We start from the raw sequence: 27676 nt of genomic DNA, 5'->3' as shown, positions 1-27676 counted from the left end.
AACTGACCAAGCCACCCAGGCGCCCCTAAGGTCACATAATTCTAAGCAGCTGGGGCAGAATTCAAATCTAGTTCTTCTGATTCAAGTTCAGGTCCTTTCCTGTGCATTAGAATTAGAACACAACACAGCAGGGGCCCCTGGGTGGCTCAGTCGGTTGGGTGTCAGACTTCAGCTCAGGTCACGATCTCCTGGTCGGTGAGTTCTCATACTGTCAGCTTGTCAGTGCAGAGCCTGCTTCAGAAGCTCTGTCCCCGTCTCTCTCTCTGCCCCTCCCCTGCTTACGCTCACTCTCTCAAAAATTAAAAAAAAAAAAAAAAAAAAAAAAAAAAAAAAAGAACACAACACAGCAGAAGGTGACTTCATAAGAGGAGATCTGGATACTGCTGAGGGATCAACTCCAAAACCCAGAATCGTTCACTTGGAAACTTCTCCTTGGAAGCAGGTAAAAACCGTTTCCACACATCTGTGCTTTCTTCTAAAGATAGCACTGGATTGGAAAAGTCTTTGCGATCAGAGGCAGGAAAGTTCTAGCTTACACCTTAACTTGTGAGTTATTCCCCAGGCTAAAGACCAAGTTGCCTCAAATGGCTCATGGATCTGGCCTGGTACACACCAGAAAGCTGCACATCAGCCTGCTGTGTACCACCCAACTGTTGAGACAATGGGACAGGAGTGTCCTCCTAATTCCCCTTCTTACGCTGCTGGAGACAGTTTAAATACCGTAGTTAACATGTCCTAAATAACATGCCTTTTGTTCATCGATGTGATTTGACTTGGTAAATTACTACATCTCTTCCATTCTGGTGGCATTTCACTTGCTTAGCTGATACTTGATTTCTTTTTTTTTTTTTTTTTTTTTTTTTGCCCAGAGCACTAAATTAAGAATTTTCGAAGAGTGAAGGCTGTGGCTTTCTAGCATAATTGAGCCCCATTCCCCAGATGTTAACATATAGCTGACATCTCTCTACTAGCCTGGTATAAAGAGCAGACCATCCTTCCCTCGTGGCTGCCTCCGTGATGTATAAAAGCTGGAAGAATTACAATGCCTGAATTCACAGTATGAGGCATGAAAGCCAAAATGCCAGAAGCCAGGGAAAGGGTTTAGATGCTAGATAATTCAGTGGGAAAGCCAAATAGCCCCAGATTCAATGTCTTGTATGTAGGCACAGCCATCACCATCACAAGCGGCTGTGGGCAAGGCTTCATGCAAGCGAGGAAAGGAGACACAATGCCCATCTTTCATGTCAGTCTGGTGCTGGCAGGGGACACGGGACTACAAAAGTGACTGACAACAGAATGGAGCCACAGGCAGTTTTTCAACCATTTACTGCATATCAACCATGTGAGAGGTGCCATGCAGGGTATGAACACACAGAATGGATACAGTCCAATCTCAAGGCATCCCAGTCTAACTGGAGAAGTGCACGGTCATCCACCTATCATCCATGCATCCATCCATGCAGCCGTGGTTACTGAGCACCTCACAAACATAAACCAGCACTGGCTGGGTGCTAGAAAGGACAAGAAGGCCAGAACAGAGCAGGATTCTGAAAGGATTAGACTCTCTGTACTTGAAAGCCCTTATGAAGTAATCACTTCAGGTAAGTTCTCACAATAACCCTAAGAGGTAGGTATATTGGTGTCCTCCTCTTACAGATGGACTGAGGCTCAGAGTGGCTAAGTAGCTTGCCCCAAATTAGAAAGAGAATAAATGGCAATCTGGGATTTGAACCAAGGCAGGCCTGGCTCTAAGCCTGTGCTCTTAATAAATTGATAATTATGACATAGTTCATTATACTACAATGAGATCATCGGTGGCAGAAGGAGAAAATTCACAGGAAGCAGAGGGGGAGAGATCGTGAATTTTGTGCAGGGAAGAGGTAGTCTTTGAGTTTTCCCAGGAGACCAGCAAGGAAAGGGAATTGCAGGCACAGAGAAGAAGCACACGCAAAGGCAGAGGGGAACGGAGGGTTTGCCAGTGGCAGAGACAGGAGCTAACGCGGCAGAGGAAGCCTGATCACAGCAGTCTTTTGCACACCAGGCCACAGAGCATCTCTGACAGGCCACTGCCTCCTGCTACAATTCAACCATCCTCCGCTCTGTAGCAGAAGCCTTCCCAGGGCCTCCTTGTCCCTCAAACCTGGCAGCGGCTCCTTCTGTAAGGAGCTCCCTGTGCCAGCCAAACCTAAGGCTTCATGTTTGCACTCACGATCCCATCCCCTCTGGGCCCCTGCAGACTATAACATGCTCCAAGATTCTGCTGATGGCGGGGGCGGGGAGCAGAGGTCCCAGGGAGTCCCCCAACAAAAGCAGGGCTGAGGAGGTGACCCTTTGAAGACGGACCCCAGTTCTCACAGACGTCTCTACCACAGAGTCAAGGTGCTTTCTTGTTCTACTCACAGTTTAGAGTCCAGCTTCAGGAGGAAACCCAACCGATCATACTCTGAAAAAGAACAGAAAAGCAGAAAATGTCACTAAAGTCAAGCCACTGTTGACACTAGCAGGTTACATTCCCCAGACACAGATCATGGGGACAGACAACTGCTCAAGGAACAGACCCAAATACATAAGCCGTAACTAAATTTAAGTCTCGAACTCTTGCTGAACACCTGTTTTATGAAGGACGAGGTTCAATGCCAGGTGTTTCCCAGACCCTCTAGGCCAACCAGTTCCTGTGCTGGTATATAACTGCCTTCCTGTTTAAACGTGGTGCTTGACTGAAACTTAGTTAAACTGCAAAACTGGACCCCCAAAGAAGTAACAGGGTTAGAAGCAATTTCTGATTCCTCTAAGCTCTAGTCATAATTTTTGCTGGAGCAGCCGTGTTAACTATGGAGTGAAGATGTGGCAGCCAAGGGTCCTCAAATCCAGGGCAATGATCCCATCGTCTTCATGACAGGCACAAGGAACTGACAGGTCTGATTACACAAAGGGTAGGAAATTTAGAGTGAAATCTAAAAATAAGTTGTAAGGTGTTTACAACAAATGATAAATCATGAATATTTTAGGTTCTTTATATCTTGCCTCACCCTAAAACGAGGTTGAAGCAGTTTTACAAAATTGTAATGAAGTACAAGATCTTTTAAAAAAGAAGATATCTGGGGGGAGGCACCTCGGTGGCTCAGTCAGTTAAGTGCCTACCTCTTGATTTCAGCTCAGGTCATGATCTTAGGGCCGTGAGACTGAGCCCCGCATCAGACTCCATGCTGAGCATGGAGCCTGCTTAAGATTCCCTCCCCTGCTCTCTCTCTTTCTCTCTCTAAATAAAAAAAGAATAAAACAAGGAAGATATCTGGTATCTGGGACCACAGGGGAAATAAGCATAAGAAAAATAGTACAGCCAGGATAAGAATACCAAAACTGGATGATCTAAGGTCCTATGTGCTAGCTGGAGGAAGATTATAGATTTACCCCCAAGATTTCTCACAGCTAAAGCTAAATGCGAAGCACTGATGAAATGATTTATAGTGTTCATCAAATAAACCAGGAGAAACACAGCTATTCTGCTACTAAGACTTGAGGGAAGTATCATGAGGTTATTTCTTATAGCTTTGGTCAATGTTTGCAAAGCATGTGTGTGTGTGTGTTTGTGTGTGTGTGGTGTTGACTATGTCAAAATAAAGCAGTCTATGAATGCAGTTCTCAGTTGGCCTGGCTTAACCTGAGGATAAAACAGAATACCAAGGCCAAACACCTAAATGGCAAAGCTCATGCAGCAAGGTTTTCGAGGAACTCAGTCTTCAATAAGCAATGATGGCCAAGAGAAAGAAGGTACCCATATTGACAAGTACCTCACAGGAGCCATTCAGCAAGGCCAACTAAGGCCCAAATCTGTACTCTTTCTTAAACAGCAGAACTGCAGTGAGAGAATAATTCTTCTTAAAATTGAAGATACCGAATAGAACATACAGCTCAACAGAAGGCTTGCCTCCCAGGAGGAAAGTCAAAGCCTTTCCTCAAAATAATTCTGCTTTTGCTCTGAGATAAATGGATGGGAGACTTTGCTTAATATATCAGGAACTCATAGAAGTAAAAAAAAAAAAGTGTCAATTTTTAAAATAAAGTGAAAACAAAATTTGCAAAAAGAGTTAGTTTCAAAGGTTAATACTCTTTCAATAATCCTAGTTATCATTCCATAAAAAAGAAATTCTCATTAACTTGCCAACACCTGTTGCTTTCCCCCCATGTGGTCATAACCTTGGGGCAACTATTCTGCTACTGCTCCTCAGACCCAAGCTAAGACTTCACTGGATATACAATGAATCCACATTTTGGCTGTTTCCTTCCAGAGACTCCAGAGAATGCCCTCCCCTTGTTGCAAACTCAGATGTTGGGGGCCAGGCAAGAACCTATCACAAATGAAGAAAGGAGGGAATGTGATACCTTTCCAGAGTAACTCATACTACTGATTTCAGTTGCATTAAAAACAAATCCCGTTGAAATGTATTTTTTCACCACATATTTTTGTATAGTAGCCATGATTATCTCAGCGGGTTATTTTCCAATGGCATCTTAAGTTTTGTTTTACGGACACATACACTAATTGCATATTAAACATATGAGAACACTGCATATCTAAAGAAATCCCCTTCATAGCTCTCTGGGACTGTTGTTTTCTCTCTTTTGCTAAGAGACAGGAGTCCCAGAAATATTTCACTTCATTCTGTTAATTTAAGGAAAGGTAACTGTGTGAGCCCAATAATGATAAATGGCAACTGGCATTGCCTTTGGGTCACAGAGCCACGAGGGAATGGAGCCCATCTAGAGACTCCATGCCCTGTCCAACGGGGAGTTTCCACCAGCAACAGCAGACGATGTCAGGCAGTAATGCAGGCCCAGCACTGCCACGTCTTCTGATTTTTTTTTTTTAAGCCAAGGATCTGGGGCACTTGGGTGGCTCAGTCAGTTAAGCGTGCAACTCTTGGTTTCAGCTCAGGTCACGATCTCAGTTGTGTGGGTTCAAGCCTCATATCAGGCTCTGCACTCAGTGCTTGAGATTCTCTGTCTCACTCTCTCTCTGCCCCTTCCCAACTCATGCTGTCTCTATGTCTCTCAAAATAAATAAACTTTATAAAGCCAAGAATCTGGATCTTTTCTTTCTTTCTTTTTTTTTAGGTAGGTTCCATGCCCAGTGTGGAGCCCAAGTGGAGCTTGAACTCTCAAGACCCTGAGATCAAGACCTGAGCTGAGCTCAAGAGTCAGATGCTTAACCACCTGAGCCACCCAGGCACCCCAGAATCTGGATCTTTTAAGGTAAAAATTTTCAATGTGTAACTATTGGCAGTAGATTCCACAAAACTTTGGGGAGCACCTGGGTGGCTGTTGGTTAAGCGTCAGACTCTTGATTTTGCCTCAGGTCATGATCTCACAGTCATGAGATCGAGCCCTGCAACGGGCTCTGCACTGGGCATGAAGCCTGCTTGAGATTCTCTCTCCCTCCCCCTCTGCCCCTCCCCATCTTGTGTTCTTTCTCTCTCTCTGTAAAAATAAAAAATAAAAAAAATAACTTACGAAAAAAAGAAAAATTTAAAGATTATGATGATTAACCAAAATATGTCCACGGGCAGGATTCAGCCAGTGGGCTAACAATCTGTAAACTCTGTCCTAGACTGGCAGCCTGTGAGGACTGGAAGCATTTCTCTTTTGTGGCTGCACACAGTAGATGCTCAATAAATATTTGTCGACTGTTACTACCAGGATTACTTGGTCACAATGGTCATAAATCCAAATCAAATTAGTCTAACAGGATGCTAAAAAGAATATTTCAGTCAAGCCTCTGGGATGATAAATTTCATACACTAACGTGAGGTTCTAGACTGAGATGTAAATTTTCAAAGGAAATATCTGAAAACTGAAAAATTTCAAAGGAAATATCAAATCAAAATGATCTGAAAGGCCCTCCCTACATCAAATATAAAAGTAACCGGCAATGAGAAGTTAAGGAAAGAGAATTTGAACAACTTGCCTGGACTGAGCAGTGCTATGGACTCCTCACTTAAGGGGCAGAATGAGTACTTGTCTCTCCCTCATGCCTGGTGAGGGAAGCTTAACTTTGACCCTTAAAAAATGGGGAACACAGTAGACTTCTAGATGCTTGACTTCTACCTGACAAGTGTAAAGGCCACAAGATAGGCTGGATGCAGGAACTGGTCTGCACTCCTGGAATTTGTTGTAAAAAAGGATGCATAAATAAGCGAGAGTGGGTTTGTTTTAGGTCCTTTCCAAACACGGGTCCAGAGGGTTGCCAGGGGCCTCAGCAGACAGCAGTGGGGACAGACACTGGGAGTCCTAGGAGCCACAGGAGTGAGTGACAAGGTTTGGGGAATTACATGACCTCCATCAGGGGAGCTGTACAGCAGAGGTCCCTAGTTGCAGGGGTCTCCAAAATGCCTCCCAGAGCACCCACAGGCGTTAGTTTTAAACACTCAACAGCTCAGACAGCGCTGACACTATCTTATGTCTTTTCTATTCACATTGTCTCTTTCCCTTCCCCACCGATTCCAGAGAGGTCAGAAACCACAACCAGCATCCGAGGAGGAGTGGGAAAATGACAGGCAGGGCACATCCTCTTCCCAGGGTCAGGCACCTGCTGGTACTAAGCCCTAAATGCAGGGAGGGGAAGTCACTGTAGCTTTGAATGAATTGAAAGCTATGACTCTTACATAAGGCCAGATACTCTAATTTTGGAATTGGTGACTCAATGTGACCATGGGATTTTTAGTACCTCCTCGATATCAAAAAATTCTCTGGACTTCCCACACTGAAAACATTTTAAGAGGGCACAGGGAGACAAAATAAAACCGGCTTTGATTATCTCCTGATGTGTCTTGCACGTTCAATACACTGGTTGTACTAATCTAGGCAAAAAGGGCAATGTAATGGTTCACGCAACCAGTGTGGAAAGGGTTTCAGGGACCACAGAAAGTGACTGGACCACCACTGCGCCTCCCTGAGTCATTGCTCTCCCCTGACCAGCTTCCTTCCTAAGTTAGAAAACATGCTGCTGGCAACCTTCAGATACACACCTTCAGCTTTGCCTCTGAAAGGGACTGAGACTCGGTCTCTCTGCACAAAATGGCAAAACTCCCAGGGAAGGGCCAGGAGTGGCCTTGTGTACATCTGTTCCTCACACCCGCTCTAATCACAGTGACAGGAAGCAAGGATTGTAAAAAAATTACTACTCCCACATTACACATGTGGTTAGGAGAATTTACCAGAAGAACGGACATGCCGTCCTGAACAAATGCAGGCTCTCGGGAACAGTAGGAAGTCTTTGGAAAACATACAGCTAACTCAGTCTCCGCGGAAAATAGGTATAGCCATGGACGATATTAAATGGACCACTGTTAAAATGGGCTTCGGACTTTTTCCTTCCCATCCTCATTCTGCCGTGGGTTTTTTCTTCCCTGACCAATCTTTTATTTTTTTTTTTAATTTTTCTTTTTAACGTTTATTTATTTTTGAGACAGAGAGAGACAGAGCATGAATGGGGGAGGGTCAGAGAGAGGGAGACACAGAATCCAAAACAGGTTCCAGGCTCCGAGCTGTCAGCACAGAGCCTGACGCGGGGCTCGAACTCACGGACCGCGAGATAGTGACCTGAGCCAAAGTCGGCCGCTCAACTGACTAAGCCACCCAGGCGCCCCACCAATCTCCTTTTAAAATCTTTCTCGTAATGCGCTCTGGCTTACATCCCTCGACCTCCACGCAGACTTGAAGCCCCACTCTGCCATATGAGACCTCACTTTTCCTGTGGCTTTCAAGGGGAAATTGCTTTTTCTGTCAGATGCCAAGTCCCTGTGGCCGTGAGGGGGAAATTCTTCTGATGTGCTGTGGTGGGTTTTTTTCATCACTTTTCTTGGGTTTGGGGTTCCTTGAGCTTCTTAGATCTATTATGGGTCTATGGTTTTCATCAAATTTGAAAAATTTCTGGCCATTATTTCTTCAAAAAATTTTCTGCCCTCCCTTTCTGGGGGAGTTCCAGTGACACATGTATTAGGTTGCTTGATGCCCCACCACTCGCTGATGTTCTGTTACTTTTTTTTCCCAGTAATTTTGCTCTCTTATTTTAGATACTTCCTATTGAAATATCTTCCAGTTGACTACTCTTCTCTTCTGCAGTGTCGAATTGCCTGTTTACCCATCTCGTCTGCAGTGTCGAATTGCCTGTTTACCCATTCAGTATAGTTTTCATCTCAAACACTATTTTTTCACCTCTAAATTTCTTTTTTGTATCTTATATGTCTTTCCTTAATATTCTCATGCTTTCTTCTACCTTCTTGAAGATATGGACTATGTTTTAATGTCTTTGCCTACTAATTCTATCTTTTGTGTTATCACTAGGCCTATTTCTATTGTTTTTTTCTCATTATGGGTTGTATTTTCATGCTTTTCTGAATTAGCTAGTCATTCTTTATACACACACACACACACACACACACACACACACACACACACACTTTTTAATTTTAATTCCGGAGTAGTTAACATACAGTATTGTAGTAGCTTCAGGTGAGCCTGGTCACTCTTGACCAGATGCCAGCCATGTGAATTTTACTTTGCTGAGCACAGAATATTTGTGCATTCTTTATTTATTTTTGAGGTGCAGTTAGATTACTTGGAAACAGTTGGATCCTTTCAAGGCTTGCTTTCAAGCTTTGTAGGATTAAGATGAGAGGCAAAGTGGACTTTCATCTAGGGCTAATTTTGCACCACTGCTAACTCTGCCCCACGACTAAGGCAATGCCCTTCTGAATGTGCCATGGATGCCCATGTATTATGATGCTTCACCACTATTCCCAGCCCTGTGTGAACTGTAGTGAGTCTAAGGGGACCCTCTACAGATCTCTAGAGCTGTCTCTGTGTGCAGCTCTTCCCTCTTTGGTACTTATGAATTCTGGAAGCCTTTCTCCCAAATTCTCAAATCTGTTTCCTCTTAGGAAGACTCTAGGATCCTGTATGGGTTCTTCTTCCCTGTGCGGGGGTCTGGAAACTCCATCCAGGCTGTTAGCTTGGACAATTATAGGGCTAACCTCATTTGTTCCTCTTCTTTCAGAGACCAGTACCATGTGCTACCTATTGTTCAATGTCAGAAAAAATTTTTTCATATATTTTGTCTGGTTTTTGTCATTGTTGTTGTTGTTTTCCCTCTTTCTTTGCTTTTTCCTTATCCAGGGTAGACTCCACCCCACTCAACTCTTCAGGTTAGCCTGCCCAACGATCCTTCCATTGCACCCAAACCCAACTTCTTATTCCTGCCCAACCCCTCTCCTGAGTCCCAGACTTATATATTCAGCTGTCTGCTGCACATTTCCACCTCCTACAGACACCTGAAACTCAGGCTGCCCCACACAGAGTTCACATTCACAGAACTCACATACCTGTAGAGCCTGGTTCTCCTCCTGTATTCCCTACCTTAATGAATTGTACCACTATTCACCCAGCTGCCCAAGCTTGAAACCTGAGAGAATTACTTGATTTCTGTTTCCTTCTTATTTAATTACCATGTCCGTTTTTTAAAAGTTTCTATTTAAATTTCAGTTAGTTAACGTACAGTGTAATATTAGCCTCATGTGTACAACATAGTGATTTAATACTCCCATACACCACCCAGTGCTCAGTACAACAAGTGCCCTCCTTAATCCCTAACACCTATTTAATCCATCCTCCCACTCACATCTTCTCTGGTAACCATCAGTTTGTTCTGTATAGTTAAGAGTCTGTTTCTTGGTTTGCCTCTCTCTCTTTTTTTCCCCTCTGCTCATTTGTTTTGTTTCTTAAATTCCACATGTAAGCGAAATCATATGGTATTTGTCTATCTCTTATTTTGCTTGCCATAACACTCTCTGGCTCCATCCATGTCCTTGCAAATGGCAAGATTCCATTCTTTTTTAAGGCTAACATTCCATTGTATATATATACACCATATCTTCATTTTCCATCCATCAATTGATAGACACTTGGGCTATTTCCATAATTTGGCGATGGTAGATAACACTGCTATAAACATCGGAGTGCTTGAATTACCATGTCCTTTTAATTTCATCTTCTAAATGGATCTCCAACCCACTTACTTTTGTTCATTTTTGTTCTCTAAGAAGCCAGCTTTACCTCTCATCTGGATTACTGCTAGGCTTCCTGCCTCCTGTCTTGTCCCCCTCTAATAGATTCTTCCTGATATGGTCAGAGCTATCTTTCTATAGGACAAACATGGTTATGTCATAACCCTGCTTAAAACCTTTGAACAGCCTCTACTGTTCTAACAACGAATCCCAGTCTCTTGATTCATAAGGTCCTTCAGGATCTGACCTACAGTGACCATTCCAACTTTACTTTTGGAGTCCCTATATTACTGCCACCCTGCCCCTGCCAAAGTCTATGCTCTGACCAAACTGAACTATTTTATTTGCCTCCTAAGTATCTATGATCTCCAGCCCTTTGTACCTGCTTTTCCTTTCACTTAAAACATTATTCCTGGGGCGCCTGGGTGGCTCAGCTGGTTAAGCGTCCGACTTCAGCTCAGGTCATGATCTCTCGGTCCGTGGGTTCAAGCCTTGTGTCAGGCTCTGTGCCAACAGCTCAGAGCCTGGAGCCCGCTTTGGATTCTGCATCTCCCTCTCTCTCTCTGACCTTCCCCTGCTCATGCTCTGTCTCTCTCTCTCAAAAATAAATAAACATTAAAAATAATTTTAACATTATTCCCAACCCCTTTCCACGTTGGTTCTTTCCTACGCATTGCTCCTAAATGATCCAGTCACCGCAAACTCAGAATGCTGCAAATCAGATTTATGTGCACCCTGTTCCCCAGCCACATGTTTTGTTTTGTTTTGTTTTGTTTGCTAGTGCCATTGCCATTCAGTACTTCAAGACAGACATGTTTGGTATACTCTCTCTCATTTCTAAATACAGATCCTGTTCCCTAAACCACGGCCACTGCTTTTGCCGCATCTGCACTGTTGCTTTGACCACACAGCCACCTCTCACTCTGTACCTGTCTCCCTAGCCTCACCTTCCGTCACTCCTCTGTGTGCAGCCTCTATGCCTGAGAGCTACTCGGACCACGTTACCTCTCTTTGTAATGCCCTCCTCAGCCTGCTGACTTGGCAAACACCCACTCATCCTTCAAGATTTTGGTTGTCACCAAAGCAAAATCTAACAGGTATTTTTGTAGAGCCACAAGACCTTTCATGGCTTGGCTTTTAGCTACCTTTCCATCTCCATCTTCCACTATCTTGCGCCCTGTGCCTGCTGCTCAGGCCATCCCAGCCTTCTTCAGTTCTCTGCATAAGCCGTGAGCTCCCTCGGCATAGGACTCTTTTGTAGAAGCAGCTTTTTTCTGCCTGAAATGTGCTCTCATCTCTTTACTCGTGTTAATTCCTGCTTATCCTTTAGACTGTAGTTCAAACGTACTCTCTTTCAGAAGAGAATTTATTGACCCTCCTGCCTCGGATGTGCCCACTCTTACATGCTCCTCGAACGCAGCATTAAAGCATCAACGATTACTTGCCCTCACGGCACTTCTGCCTCCCTTTGGAAACAAGCCGCTTGAATTTCTTTTAAGGAACTGCCTTTCTTCTACAGCAGGCAAGTGGTAAGACTGTCAGTGGGATTTGCCTGTCCAGAGTGGGGGCACTCGACAACAGCTAGGTTAGCCGGACCCTCCTCTCTTAGGCGGCGTGGCACTGGGGAGAGAAACAGGATGCTGAAAAAATGGACCGCTGGTTGCAATCTAGATTCCTGGCACTGCCCTTTGTGTCCTTTATGAGGGCCAGCTGTTTGATGCTTAATTTTATTCTATGGGTACCCGTGTCCTTCCAGTAAATTCCTTTTTCTTTTAAACTAGCCGGGTTCCATTTCTGTTGCTTGCAATTAAACAATCCTAACTATATGTATCTGTATCTCTAGCCCCTCGTATGGGGTGTGGCAGAGAGGCGGTATTCCGTAAATGTGCTAAGCAAATGGAAGAATGAAGGGAGTGACCTAATGACCAAGAGACCCTAATAGTAACCCCAAGACCTGGATTCTTTGTCTTCCTCCACCCCTTGCAAGGGGGCAACATTAAAAGCGTAACAATGGTGGCATCAGTGGCTTCATCTGTCACTAGCCCACCACCTTTTACAGTGCTCTGGCCACTTCTGCTCCCAGCCCTACAGATAACTGCATCACAGTCACCTCTGCTTATGCAGAGGCTGCCCTGCTCTTCTGGGGAAACTCCTCCCCTGTATCGGTTTCTGGCTTTTACTTTGGGGTTCCCTTTTGAGGACTCCACACTTGCCAAGGTTAATTCCCTCCCCGCATTTATAATAGCCTAAAACTTAACTTCCTCCACAAAGACTTTCTGAGGCTTCTGACTGCCCGTTTCCAGCACATCCGGGGATCTTACCAACAAGCACCCCACTCTCATATTCGTAAGCTGGTACTGGTGGTTGGATCTGTGCCCAGCTCCTCACAGAATTCCGGGACTGGCAGGGAAGCTTAAGTCTAGTGTTCAGGAAATATAAACTAGAGAAAGCAATCAGGAAGGCCGAGGCATAATGCTCTGGGACATAGAAGCAGAGCTTCCTACCGTCGGGTTTGCACAAGGCAAATCTGCAGATCGCAGAGCATCTCACTGTTTATGAATGTGTTTTCGAAGTTGCATGTGAATTCAGTTTTACAATACGGAAATGCTAGTTTGAGCATTTCTTCAGCGTCAACTCACATCTGGGGAAGTTGGCAGTAAAGCCTGGGCCTCATTGACAGTCCACTGATCCCAAATCTGTAGTAAGTACAGAAGACTCTGGGACTCACCAGTCAGCCAGGCATAATGTAGGCTGATGTGCATATACAGCACCCCCAGCACCTGAAGGTATTCTCTCCTCAGGTGTCAAAGCAGCAAGCCCACAGCTATGCAGTGAAGGAGAAATGTTTAGTCTGGTGGTTTGGGCTTCCTGCCTTAGCCAGGCTGCAAAGCTCAGCAGTACAAAACCCCCTGGCCGAGGAGCACATGTGTGTCCTTTGCCTGGCTCCAGGTGGGAAGTGGCATGGATAATGCAAATATCTGCTCTTCTCCTCCTGCACCTGTACCAAGTCAGACCTGTGAATGCACACGGTGCTTTTTCAAATGACTCAGGTCTCCGAAATTAACCATTAACTCTTCCATTTCCATTCCAAAGGACTAGGTCAGTGTTCTGACCTCACATAAACTTCTAGAAGGTTCAGAAACTGGACATAAACAAAAGGGGGCTATGTACTCAAATGTGTATGTACCTAGTGACAAAACCTCTCTCTCTAAAAGGCCAAATTCACAAAAATTACAAGGAGAAATATACAAGTCTCCTGTCATCATAATGGGAAACACAACCACTGAAAAACCAGGCTCTCTGAATCAGTGAGAATTCAAAGGATTTGAGCAGAACAATTAATAAATTTGAACTGATATAGACTAACTTACATCCACTGAGTAGAAAATGCACATTCTTTTCAAGCATATATGGAACATTTATGAAAACTGACCACCTCTGAGGCTTAAACCCTGATATGAAAATTTATGAACAATGAAACAAGCTCAAGCTTTTCACTTAAAAATCCGAAAATATTAGGGCACCTGCGTGCTCAGTCGGTTAGGCGTCTGACTCTTGGTTTCAGCTCAGGTCACGATCTCATGGTTTGTAAGTTCTAGCCCCGCCATGGGATCTGTGCCGACAGTGCAGAGCCTGCTTGGGGTTCTCTCTCTCCCTCTCTCTCTGCCCCTCCCTGCCTGTCTCTCTCTCTCAAAATAAACAAACTTTAAAAAAACTTGGAAAATATTTATTTTATAGCAATTCAACATTTAATATATTCCATAATACTTTGTATTTCACTTTGTTAATAATTCCGAAAAGAAAATTATGAATGCTTGGGGTGCCTGAGCGGCTCAGTCAGTTAAGCATCTGACTCTTGATCTCAGGTCAGGTCATGATCTCATGGTTTGTGAGATCAAGCCCCACCTCAGGCTCTGCGCTAACATCTTAGGGCCTGCTTGGGATTCTCTCTCTCTCCCTCACTCTCTGCCCCTGCTCTCTCTCTCAAAATAAATAAATAAACATTAAAAAAAAAAGAAAGTTATGAATGCTTTCACAATGCCCGATTACACACAGTGTCTTCCTGTTTATCTCAGCATGGTGTACAAATTAGTATCACTCTCAGCCTCTGTTCTCTCTCACGTGTAAACAGCTGGGAGCACTGCATGACACAGCGAGATCCTCTTCTAGAATGAAGGGAGACCTCCCTGAAAGTTCCCCAAGCCAAGTATCCTACTCTAGCCTCATCAGCAGGCCACTGAGCCCTAGAATGGAATTTCTGGGAACACAGGTGCATGTCGCGAGCCAACTGTGCTGCTGGCATTTTTGGTCTCCAGTGACCCACTTCCTTTTTTCATTCTAAGGGACCACCAGAAATTCCCACCAGCTGTCCCTATGCTCTGCACAAAGCAGATGTTCATTAAGTAATTGCTGCTGCCCCCCACGTGAATCATGGGAGTTAACCACGGCCCGAGACGGGCTGGCCAAAATGCAAACAGCTCCCACATCATCTCAAGTCAGGGAAATAAATCACAATGGAGGATCAATTAATCAAAGACAAACTAAAATAGGAAAAGCAGTATCATAAAATAAACAGAAAAATTCACTGACCTAGACTAAATTAAGTGACCCAGTAAAATAACTTAGAACTTCACACACTGAAATCCAATCTCAAATGGGTGCACATCGGCATGGGGGCAGAGAGGGCCTCGCAAGAAACTCCTGATAAGCCCCGATCTCCTGTGACTCTGCACCACGCTCCCTCTGAGCACAGCACAGCTGTGACACATCTGGGGACAAAGGAAAGTGGAACCTCCCCTGGAAGGTAAAAGCCCCAGCCCTGCCAGTGGAGGCAAAGGGGTCATGTACCCATTTCCCCTCTGTCCTGGGAAAATATCAATGTCCAGTGTCCAGAGCAGGGCATGCAGTGAATTCAATTCTATTCATGATAGCAAGCGTGTCCAGACCATGTCGGGGCATCTTGCGTGAAGCTGCAGCAGAATTTTGGTGGAAAACACGTCAAAAGAGCAGCTGGGGCAGGAAAAAGAAAAAAATGGCTCACTCTGCAGTCTGTATCTTAAACTTCATGGAGCTTACCGCCTAGTAGGTAGAGAAGTACAAATAATCACCAAGCAGTTATTGTATAAAATAAGACAGAGTCCCTCTCTTCAAACAAAAATAATTTTATTTTTTCCCCAGTTTAGGGTTAACACATGCTTACCATATAAGTTTTTTACATTTGGATTTTCATTTTATTTTTTTAGTTTCTTTATTTTTGAGAGAGAGAGAGAGAGAGAGACAGAGGCAGAGAGAGAGAGAAAGAGAGTGCGCACAAGTCGGGGAGGGGCAGAGAGAGAGAAGGAGACTTAGAATCTGAAGCAGGCTCCAGGCTCTGAGCTGTCAGCACAGAGCCCGATGCAGGGCTCAAACCCACAAGCCGTGAGATCATGACCGGAGCTGAAGCAGGATGCCCAACCGACTGAGCCACCAGGCGCCCCTACATTTGGATTCTGAAAGCATGAAGTAAGCACCATTTGAAATTCCGATTTTCTAAAGTTAATACCTTCAAACGTTTTGGTGACTACCTTCACAGAAATCTCTTTCCATAAATACATGTGTGAACGTGCATATATAATTTTACTTACGTGTGGCCTCAATATACATGTTCTTTGTTCCTGTTTTGTTCACTCAACAATATCCCTAATGTCTTCTGTGTCAATAAATATAAGACTGCATCATTTTTAATGGCTGTTGGAGTCCATTTCACCATACGGATGTGCCATTTCTTATGTAATCCCTAAGTATGTGTTACATGATGGACATTACGGTTTCCATTTTCCTACTTTTCATTCAATATTTGCTGAGCACCTAGTATATGCCAGGTACTGTTCTAAGTACCAGGGACACAGTGATAAACAAGATAGGCAAGGTCCCTGGCCAAATTCTACTGGGGGAGACTGACAGTATGCAAGTAAATAGCAGATAATTTGAAGGAAGGATAAGTGCCAAGAAGAAATAAAGACAAACTCTCTTAGAGAAGGACTGGGTGTCAAGAGAGTAGACTACTTTAGACGCAGTGATCCAAGAAGGCCTTTCTGCAGAGTGACATTTGAACACAGACCTTGGACAGTCATGTAAAGCAGGAGTAAAGCATTCTAGAGACAGGAGGCATTGAGTACAAAGGCCCTGGTGCAGGAAGGGGCCTGGCATATTCATGGACTCACGGGAATGCCAATGTGGCTTGAGGGCAGAGAGGGACAAAATGGACTAAGCGTTGAGAAAACTCAAGAGAAACCACAGTAAGAGCTAGCAAGTCAGACCCTATAGGTCATGGGGTTTGGGTCTTATTTTAAGTGTACCATGAAGTCAATGGAGAGTTTTCAGTGGGAACAAGATATGATCTGATGTACATTTTAAAAGATCACTCTGGCTACAATGTGGAGAATGGACTACTGGAAAACAACAAATGAGCAGAGAGACCAGTAGATGTTTCCTTATCCAGGGGAGAGAAGATGGTACCTTGGACAGAGCTGCTGGAAAAAGGCTAGACAAGAACACATTGCGAAGACAGAAAAAGTGAGAAAGGGAGAGGAGGGGCAACAATCAAAGAGGTTTCCGGGTCTGTGGCTTGAACACTTGGGCAGATGGGGACAAAAACTTGGGAGAGGAACAGCTTTGAGCACACAGATCCCACACACATTCCATTAGATTTATATGTAACTATTTTGGTTTGGGGTGAGGAGGGCTACTGCTAATTTATTTTTTTAATTTTATTTATGTGTTTTTATTTTCATTTGAGAGAGAGAGAGAACAAAGGTGGGGGGGGGAGGGGAGAGAATCTTAAGCAGGCTCCATGCACAGCACAAAGGGCTTTATCCCACAGCTCATGACCTGAGCCAAAATCCAGAGTCAGAAGTTCAACCCTCTGAGCCACCCAGGTACCCCTAATTTTTTATTTTCAATTATTCATTGCTAACATATATAATTTTATTTTTACATTTTCATCTTCTTTCTTATCTTGCTAAACTCAGTTATTAGTTCTAGGATTTTTTTTGTAGATTCCTTGAGATTTTTCTATGTAAACAATCATGTCACCTATGAAGAGAGCCAGTTTTATTCCTTCCTTTCCAATTTATATTCTTGTTGTCTCTTTTTCTTGCCTCACCACACTGGCTGGGACTTTTAGGAGTGGTTCCTGATCTCTGGGGGAGAACAGTTTTTTACCATGAAGCATGATGTTTGCTGTGGGCTGTTTGTAGATGCCCCACATCCAGTTGAAGAAGTTCCCTTTTAAGCATGCTGAGAGTTTTTGTCACGAGTAGATGCTGAATCTTTGTCAGATGCTTTTTCTTCACCAATTGACATGACCATGCGGTTCCCCTTCTTTAGACAGTGAACATGGTGGACTACATTGAGTGACTTTTGAATGCTGACCCAGCCTTCCATCTCTAGGATAAACCCCAGGTGGGCACCAAACTTGGGGAGTTTTAGCCATTATTTCTTTGAGTATCTCTTCTGCACTGCACTTTCTTCTTCTGCGACTCCAACAACAGACGGCAAACCTTCTGGTGTTGTCCCACAAGTCACTGAGGCTCTGCTCAACTTTGTAACTCTTTCCTGTTGTTCATATTGGGTAATTTCTATTGCTTTCCTTTCAAGGTCATTGATTCTTTGTTCTTCATCTCCATTTTGTTATTGAGTCCACTCAGTTTTTAAAATTTCAACTATTGCATTTTTTTTTCTTATATCTCCATTTGGTTCCTTTTTATTTCCTTTTTGGGGGGTAGTGGCTAACAGTTTCTATCTTTTTTGCATCAATACCGTTTGCCCTTATTTTGGAGAGCATTTTCATAACAGCTGCTTTAAAGGAAGTGTCTGGTTATTCCAACATCTGTGTTGAGATGTTCCTGGTTCTTCACATGATGATTAATTCTGGATTGTATCCTGGATATTTTGAATATGAGGTTATGAACATTTAGGTCTTGTTTAAATCCAGTGGAGAGTGTTGACATTTTTGTTTTACCAGACTCTCAACCAGGTTGGATTTAGGTGGCAAGTTTTGACCAGCCTTCCATAGGTTATAGTTTCAATGCCAGTTCCATTTTCAAAGCCTCCTCAAGTGGGTCCTCTGTGGACACCACCCAATGTCCAGTCTAGGACTCAGTCAGTGGTCTATCCCTTGGACCACTTCTCAGAGTCTTTGGTGTTTGCTAGAATCAGATGCGTGCGTGCACAGCTCAGCAGTTAGCTGTTCATAAACAACTTTTAAGGGCTGCTTTCCTGAGCTCTTCCCTGTTTTCTCCTGATGATTTCCAGTTCATCGGGCCTCCCCCTCTCGGACCTCTGGCTAGACAGCTGAGATCTTAGTTACCGCCTTGTCCCTCACATTTCCTGAACGGTACCCAGATCTGGGCCCAAGCAGCAGGAAGGCGGAGGAAAAAGAGCAACCGATTTCACCCCCTGCCCCCACCATCCTGGGATTACAGCTCCTCTGATCAGAGAGGAACATTTCCCTTTTTCAGTTTTAGGTGCTTGGCGACCCCACTGCTGTCACAGGCGGTACCACCACCACTATAGTGGGGCTGCCTGCGGTCTAAGGCACGAGGGAGAAGGGAGGAAAATAAAACCAACCTTTGGAATTTCCCCCTCTGTCTGAGTCTCAGAGCCCCATCCCCGCCCCAGAGCCATAACTAGAGGTCTTCTGGAATTCTCTCTGGCTGTTCCCTAACGGGCACTGCTGGGTTTGGGGCCTTGCATTGAGGACATGGGATACCAGAGGAAAAAATGAAAAATTCACTGCCAGCGTGGTAGTGCTTTTAATTCTGGTCTCTTCCCCCAATCTGCCTACTACTCTTTATATTTCAGAGTCCTCAAACAGCTGCTAAATGCACCTGTCCAGACCTTTAGCTGCAGCCAATGAGAGAGATTCCTGTCCATGTATCTTGTACATATATCCTGGTACATACAGACGCATCCATATCTGTAGGGAATATAGCTACGAGAGGAAGTGCCAGCTCATGAGGTATGTGTATATTCAAATTGTGCTAGATACTACACAGTCTTTTCTAAAGGATTGTAACCAATTTATCCTCTGACCAGTGGAGACCCAGAGTTTCCACTGTCCCACATCCTCACCAATACTGGAATATGGAGCTTTTCAAGTTTTGCTACTTTGGTGGATGTGCAGTGGTATCTCAAGGTAATCCTAATTTGCCTCTCCCTAGGCAGCGATGCAACCGAACACGTTTTCATAAGTTTATCGGCCATTTGGATTTCCTCTTTCATGGAGTGCTTACTCAGGCCTTTTGCTTGTTTTGATACTGGGTTGTTTCTTTATTCCTGTTGATTTCTGTAGCTCTCTTTTCTGGAAACACACCCTTTGTTGGCTGTTCATGTTATAAATATCTTTTTTTCACTCTGGATCGCCTTTTCATTCTCTTAATGGTGTCTTCCTGGTGAATGAGAAGTTCTTAACTTTAATACAGCAAAAGCGATTGATCTTTTCCTATAGCAGCAGACACAACTTTTGTGTCTATTTAAGAACTTTCTGTCTGTCCACTCTATCTTAAAGTGATCTCTCTTGTCTCAGCATTTGAGTGGAGTATACCTCAAGCATACAAAGTATGAAAGAGCAAGATAGCAAGGGAGAGAGTATGAGCTCTAGAGGTGGACAGATAAGAGTGGTCCTGGACAGGTTACTTCACCTTTGGGAGCATTAGTTTCTTTTATCTGTAATCAAAGATACACTATCCACCTTGCACGATGTGTATAAAGCACCTACCACAGTGTTGGCACATAGTAGGCCCTTAGTAAGCAGTGGTAGCAATGATTATAGTCTCTGAACTCACCTCTCCCCTTGCCCACATGGCCACAACTGCCAAAGCCTCAGGGCTGCTCTGTGAAACACCAATCTGCTGCATTCAAGGACAGCTACACGCCTTCAATTAACTGCCCTCGGCAGGCCAGCAAAGTCTCCCTGTTGTTCACAGGCAGCACCCACCACCAAGGCCCACTATCTCCAACTAGAAATGCAGGCTTGATGCCCGGAGATGCTCTTCTCACAAAGGAAAGTCGTCCTGGGGCTCCCATACGAACGTGATGTCAGCCAAGGTGAAGAATCAAAACGACGTCTCTTTCTGCTCACCGCCAAGCTCCACTGAGCCGGAGTGATTTGGTGTCAAAGGTGACTTGTATGTCCATCTGTGAGTCCCACATTTCGACACAGGGAAGAGAGGCAGCATGATGACATGCACGTGGGTTGGCACAAGTACACAGTAAAGTGCACACCCTGGAGGAGGTGTGTATTGGGGCACACGGGATGTGCGTGCAAACGTGCAACAGTGTATGTCCGCAGGAAGCCGGGACACTCTCCTCAGCCTAAGGTTTTGCTGGAGAGGCCGGATAATTATCTACTTCAACATACCCAGAGCTCCGGGCCTCTTAATGCCCTCTGCCCCACCCTCTAGGCCGCAATCTGTGCTCAGGAAACAGATTCCTGTTCTATGGAGCTGGATGGATCTGAATGAGGAAGGAGCATCTACTGCAAATTCTTTAAGCAACTGGCAGAGTCTTCTAGATGCTACATCCCACTTCTTAGACCACAAGTCTCCAGAAAAGCTTTGTAAGACTTTCCCACAATCCTGAGATATCCCACTGCCCTTCCCAGAGACCCCCCCCCCCCCCACCTCACCAGGCTCCACTTCAAATGTGGCCAAGTGCTGAGTGCAGAAAGGACAGAGGGGGGAAGATTGGTACCTGCGCCTAGTGTTTGTCCAGCGGAGTCAAAGGAAAGAACCACTGAATCTGCAACACAAGAGGACAAGTTCATTTCTTTCTCCTTGCTAGAGTTAAAAAGACAAAAAAAAAAAAAAAAAAAAAAAAACCAAGCTCCCACTGACTCTGCCCAAACCCTCCCCCATGAGGGAAAATCAACTGGATTGGAACTCAGCTGCATGGACAGCCTCCACAGGCCCATGCCCACCCATCCACTGGGCCAGGAGGCCCTACCAAGCCCAGCCCCTAGCCTCCCACCACTGGGAGGAACGTCTCAGGGCAGAGACAGGCCTCGAATTCTTCACAGGCATTTCCTGCAAAACTAGGGGACAAATTTACTTTTTTTCCCCCTTCTTATAATGAAAATAAAATTAAAGCAATGCAAAAGAAAACTCTTCTGCAGCTGGTTAAAGGCACTAACACTTCCCTTTGACTTCTCCCTTTCTTTTCCTACTCATATACCCAATTTGTTTATTATTTCTTCCCCAGAAGGGCTTAAAATGGCCTACAGGAATTTACAGGACACACTGGAATTTTTTAAAAAATGAAGAAGTCAAGAAAGGAAAAATATTACATAGTCCGGGGAATGTTAGTGCACAAAACGCATGCCATGAGGACCTGTGCATATGCCACAGGTGGAATCAAGAAGGCCTGAGCTCCCAAACTGCCAAAGGAAAGGAGAAAATGAACAGTCACAAGATTTAGTACCCACAGCACATTCATTCATTTGACCAGTCAGCAAATATTTATTGGGCATGACAATATGCTATGACTTTGAGATACAGCCACAAACAAAAGGGCATGGTCTCTACCCTCACAGGTCTCCCTGACATCAGTCTAAGAGACAAAAAAAAAAAAGTTACCAAACAACAAATCACCCAACTAAAAATTGTCTGAGTGAAACAGAATGCTTTGAATATCTCTATTAAGAATCAGACCGAGGGACACCTGGGTGGCTCAGTCAGTTAAGCGTCTGACTTTAGCTCAGGCCATGATCTCACAGTTTGTGAGTTCGAGCCCCGCATCGGGCTCCGACAGCTCAGAGCCTGGAGACTGCTTCGGATTCTGTGTCTCCCTCTCTCTCTGCCCCTCCCCTGCTCGCATTGTATCTCTCTCTCAAAAAATAAATGAACATTAAAGAAATGAAAAAAAAAAAAAAGAATCAGACCGAGTTTGGAAGGGGACTGGGGGCTGGTTAGGGAAGGCTTCCCTGAAGAAGTGACACCTGGACTAACAGCTGAGGGAGAAGTGAGGGTTAAACCCCACAAACCCCTGGAATGAGGCATTCCAGGTAGAGAGAATACTTGTGTGGAGACCTGAAGCGTGATGCAGCAGGGTGCTTCGGGGCGACTAAAAGACCAAAATATAAAAGCAAATATGAAACAGTCATCAGGAAGAAATTTCTCCTGTGGGTCCTAATAATAAAAGGGGATCCTAGGGGCGCCTGGGTGGCGCAGTCGGTTAAGCGTCCGACTTCAGCCAGGTCACGATCTCGCAGTCCGTGAGTTCGAGCCCCGCGTCGGGCTCTGGGCTGATGGCTCAGAGCCTGGAGCCTGTTTCCGATTCTGTGTCTCCCTCTCTCTCTGCCCCTCCCCCGTTCATGCTCTGTCTCTCTCTGTCCCAAAAATAAATAAACGTTGAAAAAAAAAATTTAAATAAAAGGGGATCCTATATGACGTTGAAGACTGTAACTTCTACAATATTTCTATAATACATAAGCGTGACTCTTGTATGGCTATTTCTTACAACGCGAGCTCATACAAAATGATGGAATAAAGCCAATGCATAATTCAATAAAAGCTATTACAAGGAACACCGAGATAAGGCCCAAGATAACCCCAGAAACCCAGACTCAAAAGGGATCATATTCAAAAGGCTCACTCACCACCAGGGAAAGCCAGCTGGATGTATATAGGACCAGGGTCTATAGCCACACCCCCACCCCAGCCATATCCTCTGACCTCAGGCTGAGGTCATTTTCTCTTACTGCACAAGGAAACCCAACACATGATAAATCATTATCATAACTGTACATACATCTGTCCCCACTGCTGGACTATCAGCTCCACGAGGGCAGACACTATACCTGCTTTATTCCCTGGCACATTACCAGCAGAACACCGGGAAGTAACCATCTGCTGAAGGGCCCAACCGTGGCTCAGTCGGTTGAGCGTCTTACTCTTAATTTCAGGTCGGGTCATGATCCCACAGTTGTGGGATTGAGCCCCACATCGGTCTCCACGCTGAGCATGGAGCCTGCTTGGGTCTCTCTCTCTCTCTCTCTCTCTCTCTCTCTCAATCTCTCTCTCTCTCTCTCTCTCTCTCTCTCTCTCTCTCCCTCTGCCCCTCTCCCCTGCTTGCATGCACTCTCTCTCTCTAATAAAACAAAAATTTACCCATTTGCTGAATAACAGTACCTAGAGAAGTAAATGGATCACAGATGCTTCATAAATATTATGTTTTAAAACCAAATGTTTACAAAGAACAAGGTGGCAGAGAGCCGACAGATATGGTTTCTGATAAGGGTCCAGAGGCAGACATTCTGTGCTTCCAATTACGGGCAGATCCACATGCCGTGAAACCTACCAAGTAGAAGGTAGGGTTGAAGTTTTCTCACAAAGATGCAGAAGCACAATTAGGACACCGGGCTGATCAGATAGGTGACCGTCCTATCTTGTATGAGATCAAATCAATGTCTCCCTCTACAACCTCTTCTTCTTTATCAACATTTCACACATCTGTCTTCTCTCAGTGCTACAGCTCTTCTAGAAGAGAGCCCCTTATTTTTCCCTCTCTTTTTTAAAGAAGCTTTACTGAGGTATAATTTACATAGTATAAAATTCATTCATTTTAAATGTACAATTCAGTGATTTTTAGAAAATTTGCAGAGCTATGTAACTATCACCACACGCAATTTTACGACATTTCCATCATTCCAAAAAGATCCCTCATGTCCATTTACAGTCCTGCCCTGCTCTCACCTCCAGCCCCAGGCAACCACTGATTTACTTTCTGTCTCTGTAAATTCCCCTTTCTGGACATCTATCTATCTGCTTTTGTTAGAACTGTTCCATAGCCCCTAACCATACCCCTGCCTCTGATGTGGCCCACTTCCATCATCATCCGTTATACCACTGATGATGTTTCTTTCTTTCTTTCTTTCTTTCTTTCTTTCTTTCTTTCTATTTATTTATTTATCTATTTATCTATTTATTTATTTTGTTAGAGAGAGAGAGACAGACAGACAGACAGACTGCAGGAGGGGAAGAGAGGGAGAGAGAATCCCAAGCAGGTTCTGAGCCATGAGCCCAGAGCCCAAAGTGGGGCTTGAACCCACAAACTGCAAGACCATGACCCAAGCCAAAACAAAGAACCAGATGCCCAACTGACTGAGCCACCCAGGTGCCCCTATACCCCTGATGACCTTTCTAAACAGTATGCCTCACTGTGGCTTTGCTCTTAATTAAAATCTTTCAGAGACCAAAAACCATAAAATACCTAAGAATAAATCTAACCAAAGAGGTGAAAAATCTGTACACTGAAAACCAAAGAAAGCTTATGAAAGAAATTGAAGAAGACACAAAAAAATAGAAAAAGATTCCATGCTCCTGGATAGGAAGAATAAACATTGTTTAAATGTCAATACTACCCAAAGCAATCTACATATTCAATGCAGTCCCTATCAAAATTATACCAGCATTCTTCACAGAGCTAGAACAAACAATCCTAAAATTTGTATGGAACCAGAAAAGACCCCGAATAGCCAAAGCAATCTTGAAAAAGAAAACCAAAGCAGGAGGCATCACAATCCCAGACTTCAAGCTATATTACAAAGCTGTAATCATCAAGACAGTATGGTACTGGCACAAGAACAGACACTCAGATCAATGGAACCGAATAGAGAACTCAGAAATGGACCCACAAACGTATGGCCAACTAATCTTTGACAAAGCAGGAAAGAATATCCAGTGGAATAAAGACAGTCTCTTCAGCAAGTGGTGCTGGGAAAACTGGACAGCGACATGCAGAAGAACGAACCTGGACCACTTTCTTACCCTATACACTAAAATAAACTCAAAATGGATGAAAGACCTAAATATAAGACAGGAAGCCATCAAAATCCTCGAGGAGAAAGCAGGCAAAAACCTCTTTGATCTTGGCCACAGCAACTTCTTACTCAACATGTCTCCAGAGGCAAGGGAAACAAAAGCAAAAATGAACTACTGGGACCTCATCAAGATAAAAAAGCTTCTGCATATCAAAGAAACAATCAGCAAAACTAAAAGGCAACCAACAGAATGGGAGAAGATATTTGCAAACGACATATCCGATAAAGGGTTAGTATCCAAAATTTATAAAGAACTTCTCAAACTCAACGCCCAAAAAACAAATAATCCAGTGAAGAAATGGGCAAAAGACATGAATAGACACTTCTCTAAAGAAGACATCCAGATGGCCAACCGACACATGAAAAGATACTCAACATCACTCACCATCAGGGAAATACAAATCAAAACCACCATGAGATACCACTTTACACCTGTCATAATGACTAACATTAACAACTCAGAAATCAACAGATGTTGGCGAGGATGTGGAGAAAGAGGATCTCTTTTGCACTGCTGGTGGGAATGCAAACAGGTGCAGCCACTCTGGAAACAGTATGGAGGTTGCTCAAAAAACTAAAAATAGAACTACCCTATGACCCAGCAATTGCACTACTAGGTATTTATCCAAGGGATATAGGTGTGCTGTTTCAAAGGGATACATGCACCCCCATGTTTATAGCAGCACTATCAAAAACAGCAAAAGTATGGAAAGAGCCCAAATGTCCATTGATGGATGAATGGATAAAGAAGATGTGGTATATATATATACACAATGGAGTAATACTCAGCAGTCAAAAAGAATGAAATCTTGCCATTTGCAACTACATGGATGGAACTGGAGGGTATTATGCTAAGTGAAATTAGTCAGAGAAAGACAAATATCATATGACTTCTCTCATATGAGGTCTCTAAGAGACAAAATAGATGAACATAAGGGAAGCAAAAACAATATAAAAACAGGAAGGGGGTTAAAACAGAAGAGACTCATGAATATGGAGAACAAACAGAGGGTTACTGGAGGGGGTGTGGGAGCGGGGATGGGCTAAATGAGTAAAGGGCATTAAGGGATCTACTCCTGAAATCATTGTTGCACTATATGCTAATCTGGATGTAAATTAAAAAAATAAAATTAAAAAAAAAAAAAGAAAAGACAAAAAAAACACAATCAAAAAAAAAAAAAAATCCTTCAGAGGGTTCTCACGGTCTGGAAGATAAAGTCCAAGCTCTGACATTCCTTCATTTTCTCTCATTTGCCATTTTTAATATATCTTATGTTCCAGATATGGCAAACTACCTCCATTTCCCCAGAGGCATACACCGTCTTTTCTTCACACATCAGACACACTGTGCTCACTGCCTGTTTGCATGCAAAAACCTCCCACTTTTTCATTAAGATCCAACTCAGTCATCCCCACTTCTTGACGCCTTCTCTGGTCAGTTCTGCTCATCCTCTCCTTTAGGCCAAGACTGTACTGTTATTGTCATTTATTGTAATCCCTGGTTACCTCTCTTTTTCTCTTCTTTTTTTTTTCTTTTTCTCTTATTAAACATTTCAAGTTCCCTGAGGACAAGGAATATTTATTCATTTTGAGGCTGTGATGCCTAGCTCAGTAACTGACACACAGAAAGTGGTCAAGATGCTTCTTAAACAAAGGAATAAACTGGTAAATGTCCTTGCTTGCTTCCAAAGGTGATGTTATCTAAGTGGTATTTCACAAGCTGGGAGGACAGGGCAGCGGGGAAGGAATCCATTCTGCATACAGATTCTCATTCGACTCAAGTCGACCTAACTGTCCCCGGACAGTGAAGCTTTGGGGGTTCAAGTGTGGCCTCCTCCCAGGAAGATAAAAACACATGCACAAATCAGAATAAGAAAAGTGGCAGGGAGCTTCCTAGGTTAGAGGCTGCAGTCACCTGGAGAAGATTAGGCCCAGCTTCCTGAGGCGCTGACTGCCCGCACGACCAACAATAAAAACAGCATCTGAAATTTTTATTGCAGTTGACAAGTACTTTTCCAATTGCAATTTACCTTCTTTGTACTCACAAGCAGACTTGAAATAATCTCTTTTAAACTTTTCGATCTAAACAAAGACAAAGGGCTTAGGAGTTAAGTAAAAGATGATAACTAAGCCTTAAAAGAAACGAGACAAAATGTTAACAGTGGCTGCCTCTGGGTGAAAGAATTACAGGTGATGGTTTTTCTCTGCGCTTTTGCAAAATTTCTACAGTGAACATGTATTCCTTATATCATCAGAATAAAAAAAAAAAAAAAAACTAAAAAAAAAAATAACTCTACTCCAGCTGTAGGATTTTAACCTCTAATTCACTGGTACCAAAGCAAAATGATGGAAGGTTCCTGACTGCCTTCATTTTTCTGTGCATGCCCAAAAGCTGTTCAGCTCTTCCCTGTAGTTACTGAGGTCATCCTTGTATTTCATGCCGTTTAAATATTATCTCCGTGACATCAATTCCTAGCTCAACTACAACAATTCCTAAATAGACTGGACTTTTTTTTCTTCCCTCTCCCCTCCCCCACAAATAGTATCAAATGCCTATTATGTGCCAGGCCCAGTGCTAGATACTGGGACAGGGAGCCGAGTAAGAGACAGTCTCTGCCTTGCAGCCAAGGAAGACAGGCAAGTTCACTGGAACCTAAAACAAAAATAAAGTATGATCAGGGTACGCAAAGAGTAAGCAGTGAGCAGAGGAGAGACTCCCTGGAAAGAAAAAGTCAGAGTGTTGGTGGAATGCTCC

General features: G+C 43.8%; 1 protein-coding gene across 4 annotated transcripts in view; it reads right to left on the bottom strand.

Moving 5' to 3' along the window:
• ST3GAL3 (ST3 beta-galactoside alpha-2,3-sialyltransferase 3) overlaps window positions 1–27676 on the bottom strand; it is a 201996-nt gene that overhangs the window by 97425 nt on the left and 76895 nt on the right. For 2 of the 4 annotated variants that reach the window (XM_043574705.1, XM_043574703.1), the window contains exons 3-4: window positions 20796–20843; window positions 2401–2443 (exon numbers count right to left, since the gene is read on the bottom strand). In XM_043574705.1, the coding sequence (XP_043430640.1) occupies window positions 2401–2443; window positions 20796–20843 (91 nt within the window). The remainder of the gene's footprint in view (window positions 1–2400; window positions 2444–20795; window positions 20844–27676) is intronic. The other 2 variants (XM_043574706.1, XM_043574704.1) reach the window with 1 other exon arrangement.

Source organism: Prionailurus bengalensis, chromosome C1, assembly GCF_016509475.1.
Source record: "Prionailurus bengalensis isolate Pbe53 chromosome C1, Fcat_Pben_1.1_paternal_pri, whole genome shotgun sequence".
NCBI lineage: Eukaryota > Metazoa > Chordata > Mammalia > Carnivora > Felidae > Prionailurus > Prionailurus bengalensis.
Note: the sequence above shows the minus strand (reverse complement) of the source record. Positions and strands in the feature narration are given on the sequence as shown.